Below are 24,160 nucleotides of genomic sequence, written 5' to 3'. Positions count from 1 at the left end.
TATATCTAAAATACAACAGGATAAATTTGTGTGCCACAGGGTAGTGGAGAAAATAAAGAAACTAAATGATCTGCCATTGACTATATGACGACACTGCTGTGGACATTTTATTCACTTTAAATATTGTGCTGTAAAACTGTCCAGAACAAGATCTGTGGTACACAGTAGGCAAGTACAAAGGACAGCCAGCAGAGTATGTTTTGTTAGAGTGAGTCATTCTAAGACAAGAGAGAAGAATCACTGACTGTGTACACTAGGAACATACTTTGAGGGAAACAAACTCATATCAAGGAGAAAGAAATAGATAAATGTTCTATGAGAGGGGAAACCTATTATAAATAAATTTCTTGGGATTAACAGAGGTGAAAACTTATATGTGAGGCTCTACTATGTGCCCAGTTTTTAGTTCAATACTGGGTAGAGAGCAGTTGCAAAATAAAAATTTGTTGAAAAGGATTTCAGTCACTAGAACACAGTTTACAAAGTCTCTCATTTAAGCAACCTAACAATTTCTTTCTTCATTATCTTTACTTCATTAACTAGTTATATATTCTATAATTTACATAATAAATCTATTATTTAAAAACTTTCAATAGGTACAATTATGGCATTTCATTAGGCTGGAGTCTAAACTGCTTGGGTGAGATTTACTTTGGAATCACATTATCCAAGCAAAGAAAAACACAACCAGTTCATAAGGCAGAACAAAAATGAAAAATGTGAGACAAATGTCTGCCCTAGAAGTTTATCAGTAACCTCTTATATACACACATATATTCACAAAGTGGTTGAGAGTCCTTTTATATGATCCTTTAAATGAGGCTCAGTGGCTGAGAACTCTATAATGAGACACATGGTGAGAAACCATAAAGACTTCCAATGATCTTTTCTTCCCCTGAACTTTATTACCCTTTAGTTGGGGAGAGAAAGAAGTCCATTTTCATCTGCAGTATCTAAGATTTTACAGATCACTGGAGATTCAACCTAAAGAACAACAACAATAAAATTATTAAAAAGTTGCTAAGATGAATACTTTTTAAAAAAATATTTTTATTGATTTCAGAGAGGAAGGGAGAGAGATTGAGAGCTAGAAACATCAATGAGAGAGAATCATTGATTGGCTGCCTCCTGCATGCCTCCTACTGGGGAGGATTGAGCCCGAAACCCAGGCATATGCCCCTGGCCGGACTGGAACCTGGAACCCTTTAGTTCACAGACCGACGCTTTATCCACTGAGCAAAACGGCAAGAGCTATGAATACTTTCTTTATTCAGTATTATTCTGCTAAATGAATACATGTATATAAATTTGTTAAATGTATACAAGCCCTTGTTTTAGATAAACCATAGTTATTTCTACAAATAAGCTTTTTGAAAAACAATTTTTAGTCACCCATATAAAATACCTAAAAGGTAGATGATAAATTTTTATCTCTAAGTAAAAGAGATGAGAGAGAGCCCTGGTCAGTGTGGCTCAGCTGGCTGGAGCATTGTTACATACACCAAAAGGTGGCAGGTTGGCTTTCCAGTCAGGGCACATATCCAGGTTGCAGATGTGATCCCCAGTCAGGGCACATGCAAAAGGCAGCCAATCGATATTTCTTTCTATCTATCTCTCTCTCTCTCTCTCTCTCTCTCTCTCTCTCTCTCTCTCTCTCCCCCCCCTCCCTTTTCCTCTCTTAAAAAAATCAATAAAAAAAGAGATGAGACAAAAAAGGAATAAAGGACAAGAATAAGAGAGGAATACTAGTTAAAAATAGCTAGGTTTCACACAACAAAAAGAGACGATTATGGCAAAATAATCAGTGTAAACTTCAGGAAGGCAAAGGAAAGTACCCAAAGAAGGGCCAGGTGTTGAAATTATCATATGTTAAGATAATTATAATAAATATGATGGAGGAAATAGTGGGAAAGGTAAACAACATGTATGAATAGATGGAGAATTTTAGCAGAGAAAAGCAAGCCATAAAAGTTAAAGGAAAATGATAGAAATATAAAATTATGTCAGAAATAAATTTGTTCTAAGAGCTGGATGGGAAATAGCAGAGGAAGGTATCAAATGACCACAAAAAGATGTAAAAAAATGTTCATGCCAGCCTTATTCATATAATAAAAAACAAGAACCCAATATCTATCTATAGAAGAAGAGATAAGCATATGTGGGATACTTATATAAAAGAATATTATTTAGTAATAAAAAGACATTGAAGTGCTGATACATACAACATGGTTGAGTCTGAAAAATGTTGAGTTAGAGGCCAGGCATAAAAAATTTTGTATGCTATATAATTACATTCATATGAAATTAAAAAAAAATAGGCAAAACTGATGAATAGTGTTCAAAATCACACAGGGGTATCTTTGGGGATTCAGGAGTATTAACAGGGAAGGGGTATAAGAAAATTTTCTGCAGTGAAAAACTGAAAGACACTTTGTTTTGAGTCAGAGTCACATCCTATATAATAAAAGCCTAATATGCTAAGTATCTGATTGACCAGTCAGCTGTTCAACCAATCAAAGCGTAATATACTAATGATATGCTAAGACTGCTCAACCTTTCACTATGATGTGCAATGACCACAAGGGGGCAGATAGTCGACTGGGTTGACCAGTCACTATGACATGCATTGACCACCTTGGGCAGAAGGTTAGCTTACTGCTGGGGTCCAGCCAAGTGAGATGGGCCAGACACGCCCTGGAGCCCTCCCATGGTTCATCCCCCTCTGGCCAATCTCCTGCATCCCTCCTTCGCCCTGATTGTACACTGGTGGGGTCCTTTGGCCTGGCCTGCACCCTCTCACAATCCGGGACCCCTTGGGGGATGTCAGAGAGCTGGTTTTGGCCTGATCCCGCAGGCCAGGCCAAGGGACCCCACTGGGGTGCATGAATTAGTGCATTGGGCCTCTAGTGTGTATATTTTATATAAAATTGTCAAAACTCATCAAACTCAAGATCTTTGCATTTAATTTTATGCATATTATACCCCAATAAGAAGATAATAGTTTTTAGAGTAGTAGTATTAAATGTTAGAGACTCCTGAAGGTCTTTCTGGACTTAATGCTAAAAGGTAAAAGTTTCTGAGTATTATTATTTTTACTTACCCCAAGGATATACTGACAGGAGTGAGGCTCTAGCATATATACAGTAACAGCATGAGGAGAATCTGATTCTTTACACCTAAAATAGAGAGTACTTTAAGGTACTGCCCATACCATAAAAAATTAATTTTAATTGTTTTACTCTTAAGCTTTAAAAATTCAACATAAGTGGACCTGTATAATTCAATAAAGAATTGAATAATACTTTATTATTTATGATTTAATAATTATTATAAAATACCAATGATTATGAATAAGTACAATTATTCATAATTACATTTTACATTTATAAAAACTTTCACCCATAGGTAATATATTAAAGAAAAAGGCATGAAACATAATTTGATGGTCCAACTTACTTTAGTTTTACAGTCACCTGTCTTGGTTTGTCAGTAATATCACAAATGTCTCCATTCCCATAAAAATGTGACACCATCCTGAATCAGAAAAACACAAATGCTTTATTAAACTAAAATTTCACTAATTTAGAGTAATTGTGATGGATAGGAGAAGACAGAGGTTTAGTTGTGCATTAGTGAAAAAAAATCTGACTAATAAAATATTTTTTAAAAATACCTATTTTTTTAGGGCTATGTCACAGAGAATCTTTCAAATTCTATAAATATAAAGTTGAGATACTCTGTAGTGGTTTAATAAGAATGATCTAAAACTTGCATATTATTTATCTGTATACAAATTGTTAAGGTTTAATTGCTTTTAAAAACATTGTTCTTTTAAAATTAACAGTTTCTCCAGTCCTGTATATTGTTTGCTTAGGGGAAGAGTTTTCCCTTCTTCCCATCCTCCATCCTGCTCCACCCATAAAAATGCTGTAGGGCAGGTATAAAAAGATAAAGCCTAGGTTAATATATAAATTCCAAACAAGCAGGATCCAAAGAAAGCTTTAATTCTGCTAGCTTCAAACTCTGAGCGTCCCTATTTGTTGCCATGAGCTATTTTCACATGAAACATACACAAACGTAAGAAAAATCCTTCTGTTTAGTAGTTTAATTTTTCTAATACTTAATTGCCTATCTCTTAATTTTGCTAACTTTGGTTTTGGTTAGCCCAAGAAGTCAGCACATTCTGAAAACAGTCTCTCTGTACTGTCTGTGCTAGGAAGAACAAAGTTAATACCCAAGAAGGGGGAAAAAATGAAATAATTTAAAATTCACTAGGCAATACACTACTAGAAAAGCTAAAGCTTAGTTATTATTGGGAAACAAGAGGTTAATTTACTTAACCTATAACAAGATATACCTATTAGCCCAAAAGAAAAAGATATGAGGTAGATTTTTAAAAAGCCACTGTTGAACTATTTTCAACCATAACTTCACAAAAGTTAAATAACAAAGGGAAATGCTAGAGTATATTTACATAGACCTAAGTAACTTAAAGAGGTAAACATTACACATGAAAGATGCAAATGCTTTGTAACAACCTCAGACCTAACACTTGGTCTGAGCATTGTTGCTAACACCACCACCACTCTTATTACCATAGCATCCAGCACTGTTAAGTTTTGGCAGCAGCCAAAAGTTATTGCAAACTGTTGCCTGAATTGCCTTATTTAAATGTCACAATAATCCTTAAGGCAAATACTAATAGATAAGAATCGTAAGGCTTGCCCTAACCGGTTTGGCTCAGTGGATAGAGCTTTGGCCTGCAGTCTGAAAGGCCCAGGTTTGATTCTGGTCAAGGGCATGTACCTTGGTTGAGGGCACATCTGTAGTAGGGGAAGTGCAGGAGGCAGCTGGTCGAGGTTTCTCTCTTATTGAAGTTTCTAAAACTCTCTATCCCTCTCCTTTTCTCTCTATAAAAAATCAATAAAATACATTAAAAAAAAAAAAGAAAGAAAAGTGAGGCTTAAGAAAACTATGAAATTTGCCCAAGGCAGTTAAGTGAAGAGCCAGAATTTAAATCCAGGGCAGTGGACCTCAGAGACTTGCCTTAACTATTACACTAAGTTGTTCCCCCATCTCCCTCCCCGCACCCCCCCCCCCCCAAAAAAAAAAAACCCAAAAAACTACCCTAAGAGATATCTCTGAAAAAAACTGATCAGATATTTTACTTGTTATGTTTTTCAATATTCTGAGTTTTAAATATTCTACTAATCGATCCAAAGACAAAAAAAAGTTAATCTTTACCTGACTGTCTGTGTACCATCGTCTAGAAGGTGATAGGCTCTGGCAGTGTTCTTCTTAGCCCATTCAATGTGCTCTTCTTGGTTCCATGTCCCGACAACCACAGAGGTTTTCCCACTCTCCTTGTCCTAACATATGAAGAAACGTGTATGATAGTGCATGCTTGATATCATCAAATGGACATTTATGCTGATAGTTTATAAGCTGTAGTCCCTATGCTCATATGCACACTGGATACCTATATTTACCAGTAGTGGTAATAATGTTTTAGTCAAACTTGACCTTTAGAAATTTGAGCTGGTTATCTTTCTTATTCCTTGTTTCACTGGAAAAGGAAACTACTTTCTAATCAGACTAGCTTCAGACATAGTTACTTTTGACTCTTCAATTTCCTTCTTCTCCTACATCTATCATTCCTGTCAATTTGTTTTCTGGGAGATTTTCTCAGCTTCAGACTCTTCCTTTCCATTTCCATTGCCAACATCTCCCCCCAACCAGGAATTTAATCTGTCATACCTAGATGATATGACCACAGACCACTGTGATTCTTAATTAAATCTTTGGCTACTATCTCTTACCCTGAACCATTGCAGCTCCACTCAGCCTTTCTCCATGTTCTACTCCTTCAAATGCAAACCTTCAAATGACACTACTCTTCACATTGCTCATTTGACACCAAGCTCATTTTTGCATCAAGACTATTCAGAAAACCCCTTTCCCATTTTGCTTTTATTATTATTTTTTATATATATTTTTATTGATTTCGGAGAGGAAGGAAGAGGGAGAAATAGAAACATTAATGAAGAGAAGATCACTGATTGGCTGCTTCCTGCACACCACTGACTGGGTATGGAGCCTGCAACCCAGGCATGTGCCCTGACTGGGAATCAACTGTGACTGCCTGGTTCGTGGGTTGATGTTCAATTATTGAGCCACCCTGGCCGGGTTTATTTATTCATTTTTAAACACTAACTACATGTTGTTTTATATGTGGACTTAATGCTCTCTCCCCACTTTTCCTTCCCCGAACCCCTTCCTTTCTGTATTCATTTCCTTCTTCCTTCTTCCTATTTATACCAGTAACTTAAAGGTCCATCACTAGAGGTCTGGCTAAATACATGTGGGTGCAGACATAATCCTCTGTACCTGCTGAAAAGATCAGTTGTTGCTGATAAGGAAAGACCTCCATGATACTACTTAGTAGATCTTTTCTGTATAAGTAAAAAAGATTATACCTACATTTATGTATATACATAAAAATGTTTAAAACTAATACATCTAGTGGTAGACTGACATAAATGCTGTTTTATACCTCATGGTATTGATGGACATGTTTGCCATAGCAGAATTCATATTTCCACCAACCAACACCCTACAGAAAAAAACAGATCAAGTTACATACAGAGAAGGGGGGATTGGGGCCTCTCTCAATATTGCCACACAATAGTAATAGAAATATACATAGTAATAGAAAAAAAAAATATATATATATATATATTAAAACACCTGAAATAGCAATAACATTGTTGAAAATTAAAAATTACTGACAAAATAATAGACAAATACAGAGAACAAATGCTGTATGCTTTGATAAAATAAAATGAAAATTCCCCTTTAAGTGCATGTCTCACTGGAGCTATTGGTCAGGGTCGAAGTTTTACCTTTGTAGATGTTAACTCAAGTTTTAAATGTGATTGCTATATAATCACTGATGCCTATTCCAGTGGTTAACCAGAATCACATGTTTCTCAGTTATATATATATCGTCTGTCAAATAAAGGTCAAGTTTTAGCTTGTGAATAAAGAGAATGATAATGCCTCTGGATTAGAGTACAGTAAGATGCAGAGAGAAAAATGTCCATTGAGAGGCTTCCAAAATGTTGCCATTTCTCTATATAGACCAAAAACTTTTTCAGTGTTGCTAATGCCCGTTGACTAAATAACATGCAAATAAAAGCTGTAAACTAAGTATTTAAATGGAACATTCACTTCTCACCCCTTGAAAGCAGTAAGAACCACTAAGGAACTCTTTTATAAGTTGGTCATCTGTCAATTTGGATATGTGGGTTGTTCCAACAGTGAGCAGAGGCTGAGAACCAACAGCAATGGGTTTGTGGACTGCTGGAAATCTCTCTTCTTTAGTTGATTGCAAATCTTCCTAAAATTAAGCACATATGTTTTAAGGGCTTCTTTGCCACACTTAGTTTTTTCAGTTATGACTTACATTATTATTTTTATACTGTAGAAAACTTGGAAAATAAAAGTTGTCTATTCAATTTTTTTAGTGTCTTTTTAAAAAAAATGGATTTTGCCATTCTTAAAAAATGTTAGTTCCATTTACTCATTAGGGGTATGGTGACCATTATTCCCATGCAGGGAAAATTTCCATTTCATATATTTTGTATCATTATTATCTCTTAAAAATATTTGTATTGACTTCAGAGAGGAAGTGAAAGGGAGATAGAAACATCAATGATGAGAGACAATCTTCAATAGGTTGCATCTTGTATACCCACTAATGGTGATCAAGCCTCAACATGGGCATGTGCCCTGACCGAAAATCAAACCATGACCTCCTGGTCCATAGGTTGATGCTCAACTACTGAGCAACACTGGCTAGGCTTGTCTCATTATTTTTATAAAGTATTTTGCTACTTGTTAGATTTTGTGTTTCTACATTGTTTTTAAAAATGTGGTTACTTTAAGCCATCTATTTTGTGTGTAGAGGTTGTTCAATTAAAGGAATAAATGTCTGTTAAACTAAAAAATATATATATACATCTATATCTATATATTTTTAAAATATATTTTATTGATATTTTACAGAGAGGAAGGGAGAAGGATAGAGAGTTAGAAACATCAATGAGAGAGAAACATCGACCAGCTGCCTCCTGCACATCCCCTACTGAGGATGTGCCCGCAACCAATGTATGTGCCCTTGACCGGAATCAAACCTGGTACCTTTCAGTCCGCCAGCCAAATCTCTATCCACTGAGCCAAACCAGTTTCGGCAAAAAATAAAATAAAATAAAAAATTGTGGTTACTATGGGTAAAGAATAACAAGCAGGGTAAAGAGAAACTGAGGGAGAGCAAATATGTATATAAGGGTGCAGGTTCCAGCAGATTCACAGAGGTAAGGGTAATTCAAACAGACTTAAACAACAAATTGGAACATGAAAAATTCAGAGAGAAAACCCTTGGTTAAGGCTTAAAGCATAAATAATAATTTGTGACTTATGTGAATGTCTGCATGTGTTTTGTGTCTGTGTGTGCATATACATGTGAACTTGAGGAAGAGGTAAAGCAAAGGTGTGAGGAAGGTATGGTATGATATTTAAAGCTAGAGAGATAAGCAGGCACTATGTGGTGAAAAACTATACAATCCCATGTTTGGACATTCTGTTATAGGCTTTGGATAAAGACATGGAGTGATCAGGTTTTTAAGTAATTACTTACTTCAGCAATGGCAGGGAAGAGGGAAGAGTAATAATGAACCAGGAGGTGAGGAGCCAACTTAGGAGCTGCAAGAACCCGGGCCAGAGATGAAGAGGATTTAAAGTAAGGGAGTGAAAGAGGAAGGGTGGAGAGAAGAGGACAGTTCTGAAAGGGGTGAATGAATTAGAAGCTGGGTACTGACAGTGAATGAAGAGGAAAAGAATCTAGACCAGAATTGAAGAAGTGAGCATACCAATTAAAATTGAATAAAATAATTTTTAAAATTAAATACAAAAAGGGTTCCTAGTAAATGTACAGTAGACATAATACTTCCTCTTTCACCTGCTGGAGGGGCCATTGACCAACTGTGGTTCTTTTTATTTCAGCTTGGAAGTCATTGGGCAGTTACTCTAGAAACTAATGACCTTATCCTGTCTCCCCTTCAATATTAAGGAAGAACAAAGATTGCCAAAATGGCTTCTTATCTTTTGAAAGGACCTTGAATTTTATGTATAACTCTTTCCACTTTCAGAGCCTACTATGCTCCTGGCACTAAATGCTGAGCATTAAAAATGAAACATAGTCCTAAGGAGCTAAGGCCTAACAGACTAAACTATCTACCTAATAAAAGACTAACATGCTGCCGAGACCGGTTTGGCTCAGTGGTTGGAGCGTTTGCCTGTGGACTCCAGTGGATGGAGCATTGGCTCAGTGGATGGAGCATTGGCCTGGGTTCGATTCCAGTCCAGGGCATGTATCTTGATTGAGGGCACATCCCTGATGAGGGTGTATGCAGGAGGCAGTTGGTCGATGTTTCTCTCTCATTGATGTTTCTAACTCTCTGTCCCCCTCCCTTCCTCTCTGTAAAAATTCAATAAAATATATTAAAAAAAAAATTAAACGCACTTCTTAAAAAAAAAAAAAAAAAAGTAATATGCTAATTGACCGTACCTTCACAATGCCCACCAGCCAATCAGAAGTGAGTATGCAAATTAATATAAAGACGACAGGTTAATTTGCATACAGAGAAGCGCTGAGCAGCTGGGGACTGGGTGGGATGCTTGCGTCATTGCCATGGCGACAACGCAGGTGTTCTGCACCATCCCAGCTGCTCCGAGCCTTTGGGCAGCATGGAAAGGCAGAAAGGTGGCTCTGGGCTGGAGTGGAAAGGCTGCTACGGCCAGAGAAAAGGCGGTGCAGGCAGCCAGGGGAATGAAAGCCCATTCTTGCACAAATCTTTATTCGTGCTTTGGGCTACAGTAAGGTTAGTGAAGAAAAATAATACTGCACAGTGAAACCTGCAGCTGAGATAAAGACAAGTATGAAGAATAAAAGCATGACCATTTATTATTGCTTCTTATGGATAGAAAATCTATTGTCATGTTTAAGAAAAATTATTACAATAAAAGCAAGATGACAGTAGTTTGTGTAGTAGGTTTTATTTTATTTTTTTAAAAAATATTTTTTTATTGATTTCAGAGAGAAAGGGAGAGGGAGGGCAAGTAGTAGTGTTTAGAACTTCATAAAATAGACTCCTAATAGTCTAGTCATCTCTATATTAACATATTAACACAGGCAGAACATCAAACAAAATTCTGATAGATTTGTATTTTTGTTTGAAAAGAAAAAAGTTATTTATTTTTATAATAAAGCTTGATCCATTTTTAAAAGGCAAACCATAGGCCAAATATCAATTATTAAAAGAAAAGCTATATGTAATACACTCAATTTATTGTATGTACTCTATTATCTGGAAAAGGAAGTTCTGAGAAAATACTATTAGATAATTCTCATACCTCTTTATTTCTCCTGAAAGGCACCCTTAGAATTTCTTCCTGCTGTTCCAACTGTCTCAGGGTGAGGGGCTTAAATGGTGATCCTGGCAGTGATTGGCAAAATATGTCATTCACGGGAGATGCTCGAAATCTGTTCAGTAAGAATACAGCATTAAAATTAAGCAAATGGCAACTTTAAAGCATGTGCATTTCATGCTTAAAATATTAAATCCACATCCTACCTATATTTAGGATGATTGCACAAGAGTGGTGTCAATATGACAACTTCATATTCACAAGTTGTAACTTCGGCTACTGAGAGAATTTCATGCTTAGATTCAGGATGACATATGTACATCACAGTACTTGATCTGGGCCGGTTCTGTTTCAAACTACAAGGTGTACCATTTCCCATTCCCACAGGATAGTAGGGTGTCATCTGACCTTCGATATTTTTAGTGGGAATCTTCAAAAAAGAGTATAGAACAAACTTTTCATTAGAAATGGGGGTAGGAGTGAAGATGGGAGAAGCACTTAATCTGAAAGGAAGACAACTACAGTTTATTTACAAACTAATATTTATAAAGGTAACTTTTATGTATTTCTATGAGTTCTCCCTTTAATAGTCTTTTGACTCATTAGTTCTTATTTGAGGAAACACATTTCAGAGCTAGTTTAATACAGAAAAAAATGAAAATTTTATTTAGTACTAAAAGGAAGATGTTGCCGGGACCGGTTTGGCTCAGTGGATAGAGCGTCGGCCTGCGGACTGAAAGGTCCCAGGTTCGATTCTGGTCAAGGGCATGTACCTTGGTTGCGGGCACATCCCCAGTAGGGGGTGTGCAAGAGGCAGCTGATCAATGATTCTCTCTCATTGATGTTTCTAACTTTCTATCCCTCTCTCTTCCTCTCTGTGAAAAATCAATAAAATATATTAAAAAAAATAAAAAAAAATAAAAAAAGAAAAAGGAAGATGTTAAGTAAATGCACATTTATATAAAAGGCTAAAATATCATTTTTAATATGAATTATTTTTAATAGTTCTAAAGAAAGAGACTAAGATAAAAATGTAGGAATATACTATATGGAGCTGGTCAGTGCTTTCTTTACTAAACTCTCAGTGCATGGCTGTTAAAGCTTAGATTCTAGAGATTTGAAGTTTGATTTGTCAAAATGTAGAGTTACATAATAAAACACTATCTTTTAAAACAGCAATCTAAATACTGTACTGTTTATTAATCTGCTTATTCCTTTTCCCTGTTATTAATATGAATAGACATATTTTTTCAGCACATAAACTCAAACTCTTTAATAAATATATTTAAAGCCAGCAAAAGAAAAATGGAGAAATTTTCATGGAATGGGGGGAACTGGGAGAACACCTCAGAGGACAAGGATTATTAGAGAGTTAGCTTCCATATTATCATCTACATAAACATAAGAAAAACCTAATGTAAGGGCTTTGGAGGCAGGGAGCTCATCTTGTATCACTTTGGTACCCTGTCAGCGCATGTCCAAATAGGCAATAAATAAATGTTTCCAGAGAAAAATATTTTGTGATTTCTTATATGTTATTTTCATGCGAGTGTCTAGAATTAGAGAGTCCTGGGTTCAAACCTAAGCTTTGAATTTACTAGTTTGCCATTTGTAAAAGTAGAGTAATAATATACAGGGTGGGACAAAAGTAGGTTGATAGTTGTTTATATGGAAAATAATAATTAATAAATAGTAATATAAGACTAAACTGTTTTGTGTACTCACAATTATAAACCTACTTTTGGCCCACTCTGAATATACTCTAAGGTTGTGGGAGAATTAAGCATTATCTTTTGTTACATGCCTGGCACAAAACTTGCCTTAAAAATCAGTACTCAATAAATGTTAATTTTCTTCCTTTACCCTTTCCTTTATAATTTCATACTTTCCCCCCCAATTTTTTTTCAATTTAAGTCTTTTATTTTTTTAAATTAAATTATTATCTGTGTACATATCTTACCATTGGCCCCCACTATAATTTCACACTTTGAATTTCATCTTGCTATCCTCCAGAGCCACAGTAAATAAATGTTTTATCTAAAAGGTAGTGTGTAAAATTAGAATATTTTAAAATAGCAATGCCATGTGTTTCTACATTTAGCTTTACCAATTCTCCCCAAAGCCACCCTTCTAAATTTTAGGCATCCCTTTTAAGTAATTTTTAAGGCCGCTGTCATTTCACTTTATTCTAATAAAAGTATCATTCTGATATAAAGTCATTTAGAGAAATATCCTCTATCAATAATTTAACCCTGGAATTTTTTTTAAAAAATATATTTTATTGATTTAAAAAAATTTTTTTTTTTTTACAGAGAGGAAGAGAGAGAGATAGAGAGTTAGAAATATCAATGAGAGAATCATTGATCAGCTGCCTCTTGGACACCTCCTTCTGGGAATGTGCCCACAACCAATGTATGTGCCCTTGACCGGAATCGAACCTAGGACCTTTCAGTCCGCAAGCGGACGCTCTATCCACTGAGCCAAACCGGTTTCGGCTAACCCTGAAAATTCTTAAGATTCAGAAAGCATTCATTGAACTACAGGGGCATTTAAATATTGTGATTAAGTACCCTAAAGAATCATTCTTTTTAAATAATCCAATTCAGTTATCAATTATGCATTCACATTCAATAAACATTTATGAAGTGCCTCTGTTATGCTTGGCACTCTGCTTTGCCCTGCAGGGGGTAAAGAGATAAAGACAGTCCTTGTTTTTAATATGCCTGTGGTCTGATATCTTGTTATTTATATAGTTTTAAGTCAATCTATCTATCATCTATCTATGTATCTATGTATTATCTATCTACCTATCTATTTTAGAGAGGAAAGGGGAGAAAGAGAAAGAGATAAACATTGATTTATTGATCCACCCATTCATGCATTCATTGGTTGACTCCTGCATATGCCTGACCAGGGATCGAACCTACAACTTTGATGTATTGGGGCTATGCTCTAACTGAGCTACCCAGCTAGGGCCTACATAGATAGTTTTATCTGTTTTACCCACAGGAGATAGAGACCAAACACAAAAGCTTAATTGTAATTGTTCTCATAGTTAAAGAGAGGGAACCTCTGTTAAGTACAGAGGTGATATAATGATATTATAGAAGCTTTCCCAGACATGCCTTTGATAAAATTGCTTATTTTTGTATGAACTTCAAAGTAAATAAGAGTATCATAGTGTAACTTTTCTCAGAAAAACCTAACATACTGCAAATTTCATTCACCCAATCTTTTGAGATAGTTAATACAGTTAAATAACACATGACTATATTTATCAATAAAGTTATATAAATTCATGCCTAACAGATGTTAAGAGAGAAAAATCAACATTTGTCACTTGCCTCTCTTGATTTTTCCTTTTCTTCTGTTTCTTGTTCTGTGAAATAATACAAGAGTAAGGTAAATATAAAGAATGACAGTGACTACATAAAAGGCACAAATGATTAAGTTTTCAATCAACTCTGTAATCTTAAACTTCTTTCTAAACATGCATGTACTTTTTTATCTTACTAGTCTTACCAAGTTGAAATTGTGTTATTTGAAAGGACAGTCATATTTAATCTTTGCCTAGGAAATACTCTATTTGATGTAAAAAAACCTGGTCACAATAGTATTCTATTCTTTTAAAGTATTTTTATCTCAGTAAAAAGTTTAATCATAAATTAATGATCAATTTGAATATAGATTAATAAAATATTCCACAACTTGAGGGATACATCTACATATTTATTTCAATATATAAAAACTTTGCTTACGTCAAGCAGGACTAGCACTATATAACACTAACATGTATATCTTATAAGATTTTAAAAAATATTAATAGGTAGAAAAAAGCATAATGTTTGTTAAAGTGGAAAATAATGAAAATATCTTTTTGAAAAAGTTTTCTAAGGAGTTGCTCAGAAACTTATTTTAGTGTTTTTAAAATTCATAGTCTCCAACAAAATTTTTTAAATCCCAAACTGAACATTTACTTAATATCAAATTCCAGCGTTACTATCAAGTCAGTATAGACACAAACCTTTTTCAGATAGAAGGATCTTAGGCAACATATTCCCAAGGTAGTACTCGTGAATATTTACTTTCTATATTTAAAAATAAAATAAAAAATATAAGTATTTTGCAAATATATTTTTCAAAAATACAAACTTAAAATGTTAATGTTAAAATATTAAAAAGTAATGTTAATCTCATTATTAGAGTTCTCCTTTTATAATGTTCCATACTTTGTATTTTCTTTAAAAAAATTTTAAATTGATTTTTAAAGAGAGAAAGGAAGGGAAAAGGGGAAGGAGAGAGAGAAACATTGATTTGGCTGCTTCCTGTGGATCGAGCCCACAACCAGGGCATGTGCCCTGACCCGGAATCTAGCTGACACCTTTAGGTGCATGGGATGATGCCTGACCAACTGAGCCACACCGGCCAGGGCATATTTGGTATTTTTTTTTTTTTTAATTAAATATATTTTTATTGATTTTTTACAGAGAGGAAGGGAGAGAGAGAGCTAGAAACGTCGATGAGAGAGAAACACCGACCAGCTGCCTCTTGCACACCCCCTACCGGGGATGTGCCTGCAACCAACGTACATGCCCCTAACCGGAATCAAACCCGGGACCTTTCAGTCCGCAGACCGACGCTCTACCACTGAGCCAAACCGGTTTTGGCCATATTTGGTATTTTGAAGGAAAACATACCTGACCACTTTCTTTCTCTTCATGGTACTGCCGAATATGTTTTCCATGACATACTTCATAAGTCCAATAAGACTCAATCTAAGAAAGAAGGATGTATTTAAATACACAAAACCCGCATAACTCAATTGAGTTATTTTTTGATACTTAAGGTAGATAAGGTTTTCCCCAAGATTTAGAGTAAGCTTTCATTAAATGAAAGTTATTATGCCTCAGAAAACAATGAAATTTCTGGAGTCTACTCATGGTTTTCACTAATTAGCAATATGTGAAAATTCTGTGAAGAAAATAGCTATAGAATAACCTGCATGCTTAGGGATCATTTTTCCATATAGCTTACAAGATAATAAGTAGCATTTCTACTTAAAATTGTATATAAGGAAAATTATTTTGATCTGAAAAACATTCAAAACCGTTTGGTAAATGCTACTATTTGATATTGGTATTATTGGGTGTTTTCTACATACACTATTCGGAATTTAAGTGAACAAATACTATCAAGCAGTAGCTTAGATTTACATCTGAAAATGTGACACATCAAAGAAATTAAGTTATATTCAAGGGCTTATTGGCTGATGAAAATTTATTTTCTAGTTATCAAGTAAACATAGAATACATACTCTGTAGGAACAACTGCTTTGTTTAAATAGTGGCTCCAGTAGCTCTCTTGGATTAGGACCTTTATAATCCTTTTCTTCTTCCTATGAAAGAACTAGAGTTTAATATTTACAATTATTCTAGAACTTCACCCAACTCTACTGCTGGTTGTTAACTCATTGGTCAAATCACAATTGCTTGGAAATAAAAAGGAAAAAAAAGTCAAATTCTATACAATAAAAGCCTAATATGCTAAGTGTCTGGTCATCCATTCAACCAATCAAAGCATATTATGCTAATGATATGCTAAGGCAGCTCAACCGTTCACTATGATGTGCACTGACCTCCAGGGGGCAGACAGTTGACCAGTCAACCAGTTCCTATAGGTGCACTGACCACCAGTGGGGCAGACGCTCTGACCAGTAGGTTAGCTTGCTGCGTCTGGCCAATTAGGACTGAGTGAGATGGGCGAGACATGCCCTGGAGCCTTGCCATGATCCCTCCCTGGCTGGTCAACCTCCTGTGTCCTTCCCTGGCCCTGATTGTGTACCAGTGGGGTCCCTCAGCCTGGCCTGCACCCTTTTGCAATCTGGGACCCCCTGGGGGCTGGTTTCAGTCTGACCCTGCACATTAGGCTGAGGGACCCCACTGGTGCACAAATTCTTGTACCAGGCCTCTAGTCCTTCAATAATAACCTATGGTGATACCACTTTTTTCAAAAGAATTGAAGCATAAAATATGGAGCCATATAATAATTTTCCATTCTTCTCTTAAGAAAAGCTTTTGGAGTATCAGTTTACTGAACAATTCTTATGGACTGTTTCAGAATTTTTAAATGATTTTGCCCAAATTCTAGCTAAAAAAGCCTCAGGATAGTTGAATCTTGTAGACTATTTTGAAAGTTTTAAGGTACTTCTTAAGTTTTCTAGGTATTTTTACACTTCAGATTTGAATGCCAAATATATACATATGTGTATGATTGTGTGTGGGTGGTTTGTGGCTTAAATAAGTTTAAAACAAAATTAAACAGCTATCGCCGATTTCAAATCTGAACAAAACTAAGAAGCACTCAATGAGTTTAATATTTCCATTTCACAGATCATGAAAATATTACATAATCAGCTCAATTAATTTATTGAGTGGAAGAACTGAGTTTCAAATTTTTTTCAAGGTTTCATAGCTAACTATAGCCTATACCTCAGCCTCCTGGCTCCTAGGCTGATGTCCTTTCCATTTTACCATGCTGCCTCTCCTGTTTCATCTTGAAAGAAGTCATTGCCTTAAAGGATGGATAAGAGGCAGTTAGTTAGGGCAGTTTAGGAGGAAGAAATGGGCATGAGCTAAGGCAGTTAGGAAGCATAAGGTGCCTAGAGATTTATTAGCAATTCTCTATTAAAAATGTCACATAAATATTTAAAAAGTATATCTTGTTACAAAACCCTCATATCTATAAAGGAAAGCAAGAATGGAGTTAGATTTTCATTCAAAACATCAATAATTGGTGGTTAATTTTTCCAAGTTGAACTGTAAAATCAAAGACTTCAGGATAATAGAAGTGACTACTATAACAAAACAGGATTATTAAAAACCTGTCACTCAATATTAAAGTATGAAGTTGCAATGTTTTAAATAAGTATCTTTGGTGACAGGGATTATCAATATACTTATAAAAACATACCTCATCCCCACCTGTCACAAGAGGAAGAATGCATTTATATTTTTCTTTATGTGGAGTTGTCATGATGACATAATTATCTTCTTTATACAAAACTCCAGTTGTGGGCTAGACAGAGAACAAAAAATACACATTACTTTCTCTAGCTAAATTGCATTACACTGATAACTTACAGTCCTCAGTCAAACTTATTCATCACTTTAATAGAGGATTTTAAAACATATTTCCAAAGGAAAAGGGAAAAGATCATATGTATTTTTATTTTTTTAAATAATCTTTATATATACATATAATTGATTTTTACAGAGAGGAAGGAAGAGGGATAGAAAGCTAGAAACGTCGATGAGAGAGCAACATCGACCAGCTGCCTCCTGCACACCCCCAACTGGGGATGTGCCTGCAACCAAAGTACATGCCCTTGATCGGAATCGAACCCGGGACCTGGGACCCTTCAGTCCCCAGGCAGACGCTCTATCCACTGAGCCAAACCGGTTTCGGCCATATGTATTTTTAAATGGCAAAATGAAGATGACAAACTTTATCCTGGTGTTACAATATAACAGAAAACTATAAACAAAAAAGAAAGTTTGGAATAAAGAGAAAGAAGTAGAAAGTTTGGAATATAAAGAAAGAATAACAAATTGAAGTTAAAATATGGGTTAAAAATATTAAGAGGCAATGCTCATGGATACACTATCACTGAATACTTATTACTTCTAACAATTACCACCTAAATGTAAGAATGTACAGCAATTTATAAAAGTACTTGCAATTGTGTTAGATGGGACACTTGAACAAAATATAGTGTTGTATTTTTCACACTTGGATACTGTCCAGATAAATTACTTCTAAAAGAAAAAATCACCATGGGTCATTTGTGCTGACTTAACTTTTTTTTTTGGTATATACCATGGGTCAGCAAATCTCTCTATATAAAAGTCCAGCAACCAAATGACAGAATGACCAGTTGACCAGTCACTGTGATGCATATTGACCACCAGGGGGCAGATGCTCAACGCAGGAGCTGCCCCCTGGTGGTCAGTGCATTCCCACAGTGGGAATGCTGCTTGGCTGACTGAGATGAGCGGCATTCCCACAGCTGGCCGATCCCCACAGGCCATGCCCCCCACCAGTGCACGAATCCATGCACCAGGCCTCTAGTCTTTTCTATAAAGGGCCAGATAGTAAATATTTTAGACTTTGTGGGCTGTATGGTCTCCGTGTAAGTACTCAACTATGCCACTGTAGTAAGAAAGTGCATAGGCAATATATAAGCAAATAGGATTGAGTATGTTATAAAAAACAATTATTTACAAAAACAGATAGTGGGCAAGCTCAAAGGTGTAATTTACCAATTCCTGATATATATTAACAAAACTTTCCCTAAATCTTTCTATACTATAAAGCAAACAAGTCGCAAATCAATTTGAACCAATGTAATTTAAATGAACATCTCATTTATAACTGATATTATTTTTTCAAAAAATCTGTGATAGCAAAGGTATCACTAACTACTAAGGCAGAGATTTCACAGTCTATAATGAGTTCTATGATAATTCAATTCTCTCTTATCTTTTCTATTCTTACAGTACTATGAAACCACTATATTATTTAGCTATACTATTAAGTACCTTTGTTCTTGTCTCAATTTAACAAAAACGTTTAACCATAATAAAATCAGTTCTACTTGACACCAATGTCATCTTAAACACAAATGCAAATTAGGGCAATGTTTTCCCAAGACAATAAATTTAAATGAAAAAATAGCAGTAAATATGAGCTGTATTTACATGAAAGCACAATTTTAAGTCCTTTACAGTTATTAACTCCTTGCTCCTCAAAATAAGTGTTCTATCCATCTTACAGAAAAGGAAATTGAAGTCCAGAGTTTAAATAATTTGTCCAAGGTAAAACAGCAATAAGTACAGTTTCCATTTCCTGTGCTCTTAACTGTTTTAATATATTTGAATCAGCTTTTGTTAATTTTTTCTTAGATAACTATATAGATTCCTGGTTTATGGTCAAGGATCCTTTTTTTTTTTAAAAATTAAATTTATTGGAGTGACATTGGTTTATAAGATCATATAGGTTTCAAGGGTACATTTCTCTGACACATCATCTGTGTATTGCATTTGTTTCCACCACTCAGAGTCAAATCATTTTGTCACTACATATTTGGCCCCTTTTACCTTTTATTACCCCTCACCCTCAGGATCCTTTTAAAAAAAATTTTATAAGAGGGGGAATGAAAGTTAGAGCTGCAAAGTCAAATTTACACTAATGGAATCCTTAGAAACATATATTTAGTTGAGCCAATAAGCTGCTATAGCATAATGCCTTTCAATGTTTTACAATATTCAAAACACATGATAGTGAGTTCTTCAAACATGACTCACATTTCTTAACAATGGATGGTCTGAATTATTGTAGAATCATTGCTGTACTGTAATGAAGGCAGACATTAGCACGTATCCACCTTTATTTGTGAAGTATCTGCAGCTCTAATGTTCAGAGTTGAATTCTATAGCAATATCAACTTATTTGCTGACATGTTCATCACAATGCTAACAATGGAAAAAGGAACTGTTTGTCATGTGGTTTGGCTCAGTGGATTGAATATCGCCCCATGCACCGATGTCACCTGTTCCATTCCCAATAAGGCACCTGCCCAGGTCTCAGGTTCGATTCCCAGTAGAAGGCATATAGGAGGCAGCCAATTGATGTTTCTCTCTCACGGAATTTTCCATCTCTCTCATTCTCTCTTCCTCTCTGAAATCAGAAATAAAACAAAACAAAACAAAACAAAGCAAAACATACAAAAAATAGAAGCCATTGCTAGTTTGTGTGAAGATGCAAAGATTTGTCTTTTATTAGTTCAGGAAAGGCTGCTTTCCTCATCAATAAAACAGATCAAGAAGAAATTCTTATATCTGAAAATTCTTTACTGAACAGAGTCATTTATTGGGATGATAAAGAAGAATTTGTAACAAATTCTACCCTTCTTTTTTGTAATGGAAATTACTGGGAAAAAGTAACATCTTAAAAACTTTTGCGATTTTCTAAGTTAAAATTTTTTTCGATCTACTACTAAAATGCTTCCTTCTGATTTTATAAAATAGGCTCTTAATTTAAGCAAATAAAATATAATAAATTCTGCATGTATAGAATTACAGATGGTGTAAAAAACTTGTTTTATGTAACTTAAACCTTATTTTCATTGTAACAGGTAATATTAGTGACTTGACAAAAATCAGATTTTAAAATAATGACAATAAACAAATGGGCTTGGTAATTTAAGGTTAAAGAACTTTACATACAAATATCTAGACAGGGGAGAAATCCCTCATGTTTGACATGAATCTGGAGGAATTAAGATTAAGAATGAGAGACAGAACTATCCGAAAGAGGCTGTAAAATAAAGTCAGTGGCACAACTTGTCAACATATATAACATGCTACCATGGAGTAGGTCACCACTCTTCCAAAGTGAAGTGTTTGAGGAAAGTTTTTGAGCGGGAATACATTTCTATATTAACAACAGAAGTAGAGAAAATTAGACTTATTTTGTAGTTTTATTTTGAAATCCATGAACTCTGTGAAGTAATAATTGAACACTTTAATGACCTAGAAGTGATATTCCAGAAGGAAAATATATACATAAAAACAAAATTTAATGCAAAAAACCAAAAAAGAATATATTAAACGCCGAAACCGGTTTGGCTCAGTGGATAGAGCGTCGGTCTGCGGACTGAAAGGTCCCGGGTTCGATTCCGGTCAAGGGCATGTACCTTGGTTGCGGGCATATCCCCGGTAGGGGGTGTGCAGGAGGCGGCTGATCGATGATTCTCTCTCATCGATGTTTCTAACTCTCTCTTCCTCTCTGTAAAAAATCAATAAAATATATTTTTTAAAAAAAGAATATATTAATTAATGTAAACATTTAAAAATTTACAAATTTTTGGTGTTTAATACTATTTCCAAATAAATTTGGAAGATTGTAATAATTATATATCTCTTGATATATATGAATGGGACGATGATTTATTTATTTATTTATTTATTTATTTAAAAATATATATTTTATTGATTTTTCACAGAGAGGAAGAGAGAGGGATAGAGAGTTAGAAACGTCGATGAGAGAGAATCATCGACTAGCTGCCTCTTGCACACCCCCTACTGGAGGTGTGCCCGCAACCAAGGTACATGCCCTTGACCGGAATCGAACCCGGGACCTTTCAGTCCGCAGGCCGACGCTCTATCCACTGAGCCAAACCGGTGCCGACGGGACGATGATTTAAAGCACAAAATACTTTTAGACCTAAAAGAAATCCGGATCTAATCCAGTCCCTTCCAATTTTAGATGGCAGAGAGATTAAGGCCCTCTCCCTACTTCCTGCAGCTGCTTAGTTTTACACAATTGTCCAACCAACTGGCCCATAAAAAAAAATGACAATGCCAGGTGAGGAGGCTTGCAGCTTCAATTATATAAGTAGGAAAGCCTTAAGACTATAAAAATATTTTAAAAAAATTTAAAAGATCAATGATGTCTCTTGGGGCTTATTTTTGCCTGAGGGCTACAGACCTTTTGCCAACTCATAGAAAAAACCTAGATTTTTCTGAAAGTAACTCAAACTTTAAAAAAAAAGACAAAAAAAGTCTCCCCAAATCTTCAACTGCTCCCATCTTAGATTATACATTGCCAAAAAAAAAAAAAAAACAAAAAACCCCAAAAACAAAAAAAAACAAAAAAAAATTAAAAACAAAATTTCAAAATACAATTGACAGATATGTGAAAGGTTGGTATAGCATTTTCCCTTTCTAGTTAGTAAACAGCAGGGCCAGAAAGAAAACTGAATAATTTGGTAGTAACCTCTAAAAAGGATAATTTAAATCATCCATTTATAAATTGGTAAGTTTGGTAGGGCCATATATGAGCATGAATTTTTAAATTAAAGAAAAAAAACAACAACAACACAGGTGCAAGAGTAAAATATTTTAATGACCACAGTCTTTAAACATTTGTCATGTTCCTTACAAGTGTGCTGCCTGGAAACAATAACCCGAACCCTGCTGAAGTTATATCTGACTTATAACTTGTATATTATCAATACAGGGTGAGGCAAAATGAGGTTCATAGTTGTTCCTATGGAAAAGGATACAATAATTAATAATTATAGAAGAATAAACTCTGTTCTGTATACTTACAACTGTAAATCTACTTTTGCCCCACCCTATATTTCTTGGCATTAACCGAAAGATAAACCTGGCTTCCCAGACAAATATTTACTTAGATAAATTTGAACTGCCAGAATAAGAGAACTGAAAATTGGGGGGAGGGGATGGGTGGAGAAATAAAGCAGGTGTGAAATATTAGCAAAAACTAACATTTGCAAATGGAAACTTGTTGCGGCAATGACGACATCCTTTCTCCAGTTACATCTTGTTTCAATGAAATAGTAATAGGACAATATACTAAAACAGTTTCCCAAGTGGAATGACTATAGGCAAATGGAACAAAAAAATTTAATGTTTTCCATTTCCAAGGACTTCAGTTTGAAACAAATGAATCAATCACTACAGGGTAAGTATCAGAGAAGCACCATTTTCACTGGCTTACAGTGGATAGGAAGACTTTGCAGCAATCACTCCCCAAAGAGAAGGACTGCAGAATTTCATTACGGTGAGGTTATATGTATGTTCGTTATTGGAAAACTGGTCATAAAAATCTCACGTTCTGGGATCTTAATGGACAGTCGTAATGCATCAAGACTGTAAAGGACATTCTGCATTGAGCCAAACTGCCATCTCAAAGGCAGCTTTGAAGGGAAACGAGCTGTGCACATATGGACGTGTGCGCATAAAAGAGAGAAGAACGAAGGTGAAGGAGAGGGGGAACTCCTCTCTGCAGTAACCAGGCTGTGTGGGCAGGGCGGTGTGCAACAGCTGCAGCAGTGACTTCCCAAAGAGAAGAGAAGAAAAGGTGCGCACTCCTGACGTGGTTCTAGGGGAGACGTCCTCCCCGGATAGGGAGTGTGGGTAAAGCGAGTCTAGTAGAGGGAGACAGATTGAAAAAGTGATCAGCTGACCGCTGGATCCCCGAGGCTCAGCATGGAGGGCACATCCACATCCCCACGTGTTGGGAGAAACACTTGCTGTACGAGTGAATGAATGAATGAATGCGTTGTGGAGGGGGGGGAGAAGGAGGCATGCGCCTGCACAGGTGGCTCTAGGAGAAACAAGCGTAGACTATAACGAGGGAAGAAGGGGGCCGAACCCTGAACGCAGGGAGGAAGCGAGAGATGGCTACGGACTCGCGAGGGCACTGACCAGAGAGAACTCCGTGCCGGGCCAGTTGACTCGGAAAGGGATGTCATCGCTGAGTTGGGGGAGCGCTCGGGCGCCGCCGGACGCCTCTAGGAGGCCGCAGAGGACCAACAGCACCGGCCCGCCCGGGGCCAGACTCCGCGCGCCGCCGCCGCCTCCTTCCTCCATCCTCCGCCGCCGCCTTCCCCAGCCGCCAACACAGCCTCCTCTGCCACAGCGGAGAGGAGGGGAGGAGGAGGAGGAGGAGGCGGCGGGACTACTTAAGCGCCCAGGCAGCCCAGGGCCCAACCGCCGCCGCCACGTCTCCTTCCGGAGAGCCGGGCTACGCCGCCCCTGCCCGTAGGGCCCACCCTCCAACCGCTTCCGGGGCAGGCGGAGTATCA

The 24,160-nt window shown here is 36.1% G+C and overlaps 1 protein-coding gene across 1 annotated transcript; it reads right to left on the bottom strand.

The window, feature by feature from the left end:
* Positions 1-885: 885 nt before the first annotated feature.
* Positions 886-24,139, bottom strand: ERLEC1 (endoplasmic reticulum lectin 1). The gene is made up of 14 exons (XM_084900815.1): positions 23,781-24,139; positions 17,458-17,562; positions 15,803-15,883; positions 15,186-15,263; positions 14,513-14,576; positions 13,833-13,867; positions 10,695-10,918; positions 10,474-10,603; positions 7,238-7,399; positions 6,554-6,613; positions 5,245-5,369; positions 3,457-3,534; positions 3,101-3,176; positions 886-984 (listed from the first exon to the last, which is right to left on the bottom strand). The coding sequence occupies exons 1-14, from the start codon at positions 23,943-23,945 to the stop codon at positions 913-915; spliced, it is 1,455 nt and encodes a 484-aa protein (XP_084756941.1). The 5' UTR covers positions 23,946-24,139; the 3' UTR covers positions 886-912.
* Positions 24,140-24,160: the final 21 nt, after the last annotated feature.

The sequence above is a fragment of the Pipistrellus hanaki genome, assembly GCF_964339955.1.
Source record: "Pipistrellus hanaki genome assembly, chromosome: 12".
Classification (NCBI taxonomy): domain Eukaryota; kingdom Metazoa; phylum Chordata; class Mammalia; order Chiroptera; family Vespertilionidae; genus Pipistrellus; species Pipistrellus hanaki.
The sequence above is the reverse complement of the archived record's forward strand: the minus strand, read 5'-3'. Positions and strand labels throughout refer to the sequence as shown.